The 7,796-nt window shown below is 37.9% G+C and overlaps 1 protein-coding gene across 1 annotated transcript; it reads right to left on the reverse strand.

The window, feature by feature from the left end:
• Positions 1-1,661: 1,661 nt before the first annotated feature.
• Positions 1,662-7,510, reverse strand: Strit1 (small transmembrane regulator of ion transport 1). The gene is made up of 3 exons (XM_052730818.1): positions 7,335-7,510; positions 4,702-4,797; positions 1,662-4,610 (listed from the first exon to the last, which is right to left on the reverse strand). Exons 1-2 carry the CDS (start codon positions 7,345-7,347, stop codon positions 4,706-4,708), a joined length of 105 nt encoding a protein of 34 aa, XP_052586778.1. The 5' UTR covers positions 7,348-7,510; the 3' UTR covers positions 1,662-4,610; positions 4,702-4,705.
• Positions 7,511-7,796: the final 286 nt, after the last annotated feature.

The following is a 7,796-nucleotide window of genomic DNA, read 5'->3' on the forward strand; positions in this document are numbered from 1 at the left end:
CAATCCCCTGTTACCTTCTCTTGCCCTCATCCTCCCTCCAACTGCTACTTCCTCTACTCAAACAGTCCTTTTCTACTCTCACATCTTTTTTTAACTGTTCTATACATTTTATTACTGAACAAACCAATTAACTCATGTGGAACTGATAATAGCAAATCAGTCTCCGAATTCAAACATGACCGAATCTCCATAGGTTAGAAATGTTGAGCTCCATCTGGTAGGATCTCTGACCATGATTCAGCAGAAACTCTCAGTCTGGCCATAGTACGTGAATCCTGCAGACTACAGATGAAGAATCTTTCCTTCTCCTCCAGGGTCTTCTCTTGGATTTATGCCTAATATTGTTACAAATTTTCATCCAAATCCATTGGTGAATAGGACTATCTTGCTTTTGTTTCTTGGCAGGAATTGGTTAATTCTGAAAGTCTTGTGGGAAGACATGGCAAGAAGCCCAGTCATAAGTGTGGTGTACAGTGGCAGAGGAAAGGGGAGTCCTCTCTATTTTTTTTTAAAGTTTGTGTATGTGCCCCTCCCCTCCAACTTCTTCCGCTCCCGACTCTCCATGCCAGAAGTGAGTAAGAGAACTGCCCCTAAGATCATAAGAATAAGAGCAGGAGAGCTGTCCCTGCCCCTCACCAGCTGCAGCACTCAGGAGAGTGGCTCCTACACCTCACCTGGGCAGCACAGTAGAGCTGGTCCTGAAGGTATAGGTGTGGGAGAGCCAACCCTGGGGATGTGAAAACAGGAAAACTGGCCCCACCCCTTGCTCATCACTGCAAGAGGTGAACTAGTCAGGACAATGCTAGAAAGCTCACCCTAGTGGTGAGGACAAAGGAGATGGGGCAGGTTGACCAACCCTGCAACTACCCAGGCCCAGATCCAGGGTTATAAATTGGCCTACCCCAACCTCCACCCCATCTATGATCTGCTGGAGTATGTGAAGGCATCTGCAGCTCCAAAAGCTGCAGGATCTCCACAACACAGGTAACAACAGAATATCCAAGAGGAGTCCCAGTGAGGGCCCAGGATCAATAGTGTAGTCGAGACCACAGGCCTCAAACCAGACCAATGATTCTTTGCAATGAACACTTGCAAGTAAAGACACATGGAAAAAAGTGTTTACTACATGACTCACTGGGTCACACTACAGCTTCCATGATGAGATTTGTTTTTCCTTTTTTTTTTTTTTCTTAAATTTTGTTTTATTTTGTGGGAGGAGGTTGCAAGGGCAGAGGGCAGATACGAAGGGATGGGAAAATGAATGGGATCAAGATGCATGATGTGAAAAACACAAAGAATAAATAAAAAGAAAGTTTAAAAAAGAGAGAGAAAGGGAGAGAAAAATATAAAGTTGGGTGCATAGGGAAATGTGGAGGATCTGGGAGGAGTTGGGGAAAGGGGGAAAATGTGATCAAAATATGTTGTATGAAAAAATGAATAAAAAGTAAATGAAATATTTTAAAGTATGTGTATATATGCATATACTAAAGTATGTGCATATACATATATATATATATATATATATATATATATATGCATTGTATATTGCATGTGTGTGGGTACCTGTCATGGCTCAATGTGGAGGTCAGAGAACAAGTTGAGAGTCAGTTCTTTCCTTCTACATGTGAGTTCCAGAATCAAAGGGTCATTAGACTTGCCAATGAGTTATCTGTTGAGCCATTTTATTGGTACTATGCCTTATTTTTTAATCTACATTCAGATTCCATACATTTGAGAAAACGTGATATTTATCTTTCTGAATCTGGATTTTGTCTCATGCTTGATCTCCAATTCTATCCATTTTCCTCCAAATGGCATAAGTGTGATCCTCTTTATGGCTGAACATACTGCAATGTGTGTGTGTGTGTGTGTGTGTGCAACACATTTGTATGTGGACACACACATAGGCTGCTTCCGTAATTTGGCTGCCATGAACAGAGCTGCAGCATTGGTTATTTGCTGGAAAAGCAGGTTTGTGAGTTCTGTATGGTTTCCCATACTCCACGCTTGGCTGATCCTCCCGGTTCTCTTTTGAACACTTGTAGTTGGATCGAAAGTTTGTTTGCTTAAGTTTTGGCAGAAATACTTCCTGGATGTCCTTGTGTATTTTCACTGCACCCAGTCAGGAGGCACACACATTGTGTTGGAATACTTTCAGTGCAGTTAAACTGGTCTGTGGATACTGACATCATCAGACAAGTCATTTTGCGTATTTCCCACCCCAAACTAGACTGGGGGTTCCTGACTCCTTCGAAGGAGGCAGTACTCTCAGACACAGTGAAGGCAGGAGTTCTCCCCAGTAGGTTTTCCAGAGAGCAAAGCTAGGGTAGTTATTTACTTTACAGAAGAAGGAAAACAAATAGTGGATTTGTGCTAATATTTCATATGTAATTTTAATAATACAAAGTACGTTTACTTGGCATATATAGCGATCGTCTGGCTTTCAAACCAACAATATAAATATCATTACTTGAAAAAGATCACTGCATGTAGTTGTTTTAGTTTGTTGTTTGTTTTGTTTTGTTTGTTTTGCTCAGGTTTTGTTTGGGGTTGAGCTTTTTGTTCTTGTTTATTTGGGGGTGGCTGCTTTGTTTTTGTTTTGGTTTGGTTTGGTTTTGTGAGACAGGATCTTGCTGTTTATCTCTTGCTGGTCTAGACTCACTGAGATCTGCCTGCCTTTGCCTACTAAGTGCTGAGATTAAAGGTGCTTGCACCTCACCCAGTTGAACGTGGTTTTAAGTTATCTAGCCCATAAGATACTTATAGTAAAGAACATATACTGTGTTTTAAATCACATGAAAGATTTACTTTCTCTTTTAGGTTATATTACTGGGGTGGTTGGAATAAGAATGGCCCCTATAGGCTCACATATTTGAATGCTTGGTCAGCATGGAGTGGCATTATTTGAAAAGATTGGGAGTTGTGACCTTATAGGAAGAAGTGTGTCACTGAGGGTGGGCTTCGAGGTTTTCAAAAGCCCAAGCCAGACTCGGTGTCTCTCTCTTCCTGCTGCCTGCATATCCAAATGTAGAATTCTCAGCTACTTCTCTATCACCATACCTGCCTGCATGCTGCCATGCTCCCTGCCATGATGAGAATGCTAGCAAGCCCCAATTAAATGCTTTCTTTCCTAAGAGTTGCCTTGGTCATGGTGTCTCTTCACAGTAATGTAACACTGACTAAGACAATCACCAAACTGATATGTTATTAGGTTGCTTTTAGCTTGTTTTCAATTTGGGATATAATTGATTTTTCTAATTTATAAAATATTCATATTATCCTAAAAATGAAACACTATAAAACAAAGTACGTGCAGAAGTATCTAAACTCCACTGTTTGGCTCTGTGGTAAGTTAGTTACATGCATATTGGTTAAACTCCTCCTTTTCTTACACAAATGGTAGTAGATACACCTGACTTTTTAAATGTTTCATATTATTTTTATTTTATTTTATATGTATGAGTATTTTGACTGCATATATATCTGTGTATTATTTGCTTGCCTGACACCCAAGAAGCTAGAAGAGGGTGTTGAATTACCTGGAACTGAAGTTAGAGCAGCCAGTGCACTAAGTTGCTGAGCCATCTCTCCAGCCTACCTAATTTTTTTCAATTAACATGTTTTTGTTGTGGAGACTATATCACATCAATATTTAAAGGCCTTTTTCATTCCTTTCTAAAGTTGCATCTCTCTTATATCATGTGCACAGCACAGTTGATTCTGCCCCCTACACGATAAGCCATTTTGTATTTTGCTGCTATCTTTGTGAAAATTGACATATTCTTTGAAAACAAACAACTGGTTCAAAATAAACATACAAGTTTTGGAAGATACGAACTTCCAACTATACCCCCAGAATGTTATACCTAGCTGGGTGAAATAGTACACACCCATATTCCCAGCTACTCAAGAAACCTGAGGCAGAAGGATCTTTTGAATCCAACTTGGACAACACCAAGATGTTCTCCAAAAGGCAAACAACAATAAAATGTTCCATTTTGAATTTGCAAAGACAGTGTATGAAAGTGCTTATCTCCCACAGCCTTACCAACACCAATGATGTCCAACATTTTTCTTTGTTACACATCTGTAAGCAATGGTCTTTCAGTATGTTTTAAATTACATTTCTCATTGAGCCAGGGGCAAGATCCAAGTTTTTCAGTTGTCCTTTATCTTCTGTTTATTGTGAGTTCTTTAGTCCATTTATCCATTTGGGAAGGAGGATACAAAACATGTTCTAATCTAATTGAATCATCATACTCAATCCTATTGCTTAATGTGTTTTTAGCCATAATTAAGCATTTATCACCAACTTTCTTGACACAGAAAAGTTCACCTGAATTTTCTTATATTTTTTATCTGTAATTTCCAGCAAGTTCCTAAGATATTCTTATGAGAACAAATTCTACCTTCAAAGGATACGAAACACTGCAGCTATTTACATGAGACACCTTTAATGATCAGCCATGTCCATGTTTTTCTTAGTTCTTCTAAGAACTTTAATAGTTTCAATGTTTTTCATAAAATGTTGAAGTCTTTCTGATCTGACAAAAAGGGCTTTTCGTGCTTCTCCTAATTGTGTGACCTTAAACAGCCTGAAGTCTTCTTGCCTGAAAGACAAAACATTTCATTAGCAAAACAGAAAAGATCAATTCTAGAACAATTATGCAGTGAACAAACATCCATTATTAAAACCCTTACTTTTCTAGGAGAAGACAATGTAAACCACTATGATGCAGCCTACAATCCATCCAACCAGGAGAAGAATGGGAACCATGAACTGTGGTGATGTTGACTCTGTTTAAAAGCAATGGAAACAGATTAAATAGACCCACTTGGCATTAAACTTTATAAAGAAAAACAATGAGAGATCTCTGGGGGAGCAAAAAAAAAAGGCTCACTCTGATCAGGCTCGTACATGAATGGTTTATCTTGTTTTCTTGGGAAGACACTCTGCAACTGAGTTATAAACCCTGGATATTTGAAATAGAAGTCTTGGCTTCAAACCACAGGTCACCTTTTTACAGTTCCATGACCTTGTGCAGTTTTGAACTTAAAGTTTCCTGCTGGGTAGTGGAACTTGCAGTATCTACCTCCTGGCTGATTCCTCAGTCAAATGATGCAACATGTGCAAAGCTTTGCAAACCTGAACCACCCTGCCTGTGTTTAGTGGACACAGAACATACTCAGGAGTTTGTTCAGTGATGAGTCTAGCTGCTGTTTATATAACAACAATCCAATATAACTGTGAGGTAATTCCTACTGAACTGAATTACTCATAATATACAAGATTAGACTCTTTTGAGAATTGCTCTTGGTCTCAAGAACTGACTTTAATCTTAAATTTCACAGGAAAAGGAAAACATCATACCTTACATAATCATCATCAGGAAAAAAAAAGAATTTATTTCTTTAAAGTATTCACTATCACCACCAGCACTGAGCTTCACTATAAGCAATAATAATCCAACACATATGAAAGATGCTTGTATAATGATTCTTCTCCTACTTGTACCTGGTCTGTAAAAAAGCAATTTATATACACAGATTTCTCTAATGCTCACTGTATCTCAGTCTTGTTCTTTCAGTAAACACACACGTATACCCGACACAAAAGATTGAAAAGCAGCACAGAATATCTTATAGAGCTCATGTCTCTGTGTTGAGGACTAAGACGACGTAGTCTTAATTGAAGAGCACAATGAGATCACACGCCATCAGCTAAGAGAGAGATGGATGTTCTTAGCAACTGCAGTCCCATTTCAATTTCCGTCACTTCAAAAGTGAAGGGTGGTTAATGCTATCAAAATAAAGTCATCAGGAGATGAGGAACTTCTAAAATTAGAAGATACTTTCATAATAGCCAACTTTCTGAAGCTTAAATAAATTTAATAGTTTCAATGTTTTTCATAAAAAGTTGAAGTCTTTCTGATCTGACAAAAAGGGCTTTTCGTGCTTCTCCTAATTGTGTGACCTTAAACAGGCATAATGCACATAAGGGAGAAACCTCCTCCTTACCTGCCATGTGCTGTTGCTTTAAGGCTAAAGCAAAGATTATGAGACATACTTTAGTCTCATTTGGAAGAAAGATTTTTTTTTCTGTGAATTAAGATACCATTAGAGTGAAAGTACATGACAGTATTTTTTTAATTATTCATGTAAGTGATACAGTACTTCAATTAACTTCAAAGGACCTGAAAATTAATAGCTATTCCAATTGAGTATAAATGTTTAAAATACAAGTGTATTTTAATAAAACTTTATAACATCTGTTTTAGAAAAATTTGCATATCAAGCTCTAAAAATATTACCCCTTTATATGCTATGCATTGTAAAAACAGTGCAAGTGTCTGTGCATTTTAACCAAGTATAACTGCGCTGGTCATCTTTTAACACCAATATTTTCAGTTCTACCATAATCTGATGCATCATTTGGAAATGGTAATACATGAAACCCAATGTTCTTCCTAGATCAATGGCACAAATAAAACTTCTCTTTAAATGCAAGAGCCTTTTCAAAATGTGTTCTTGTTTGTCTAGTTCCAAGCTTACCAAAGTGGCTACCAGTGGAAGCATTCTTTAGGGCACTCCACTGTGGAGCAACACTGTCTGGGTCCATTACCTGGTGCCACTATATCCTAGTAACCATGGACACATACTAAACTTTGTTATGTCTCCATTTCCTTAAGTGGAAAATGGGGGTGATAATATATGAATGTCTCACAATGTTGATTGTTGTCAGGGTTGAAAGCAAAGATTGCTGTGTATGTATTTAAAAACTGCTTCTCAGACAAAGATATATTCAGTCTGTCTATTTAGTCATATTGAAATCAATTATTTTATAGAAGCATATAAATATGAAATAAGGTTTGAGAATTAGAGAAAAATAATTCAGATTTAGAGCATATCAGAGATGTTTAAGCTCGGTATTCTCACTTGAAAGTCATAATACAGACTCAAAGAAGTGGGAAGACTTCTCCAAATTCACACAGCCATCCTGCAGACCTGACAAAGAACTCAACTGCTCTTACTTCTGGTTCAACAACCCCCAAGATTTCAAATATAGTTCAATACTGAGAAACAATTAGTTTATAATTCACCTTTCCAAAAAAGCAGGTATGAAATTATTCTGTTTCACTAATCATTTCAAAACTATTCATCATACAGACATGGTCCAGAAACTGCATATTTAATAGCTTTTTGCAGCCACACTAAAACATATAGCTAATGGTTCTTTAGCAGAGAGCCTACCATCCTAGGATCAAAATGATAAGAAATGAAGTAAAAGCCGGGAAGTTGTTTATGTCAAGAAACCCCCATGCCTTACAGCTTACCTTTTCCAGCCATTATTTCTATTGTTGAGTGGCTTAGTCAGGGCCACGTCTTTCTTCCTTATTGTTATCCTGTGCCTCTGAACTTTAAATAGAGAGATATCTGAAGAGTGTGGCAGCTGCTGCTCCCCTGCTGCCAATTGTCTACAGGGTGACAGGAGTCATTGGAAAGCACAACTCCTCTGTCTCCCATCTAACCTTTATTGTGGAGGAACAAGAGGCTATGTATGTATGTGTCCTAAACAAGTAAGTAAACTGAGCTTTCCCAGTGCACGGGTGTGCGGATTGTTTATTCACTTACTGTTTCAGACAAGAACAGAATGCTAAGTAAAAAAGATATGCAAATTAAAAATGAAATTGAGAGTGTAAGTTCTATTAAGGAAAGAAGGAAGGAGGATGAAATATTAGTAAGAAAAGACTTTACAGTTGGAGGCACTTGGGTTAAAATTACAACCCTGCAACTTC

Source organism: Peromyscus californicus, unplaced genomic scaffold (genome assembly GCF_007827085.1).
Source record: "Peromyscus californicus insignis strain IS unplaced genomic scaffold, ASM782708v3 Scaffold_9__1_contigs__length_137607984, whole genome shotgun sequence".
Lineage (NCBI taxonomy): Eukaryota > Metazoa > Chordata > Mammalia > Rodentia > Cricetidae > Peromyscus > Peromyscus californicus.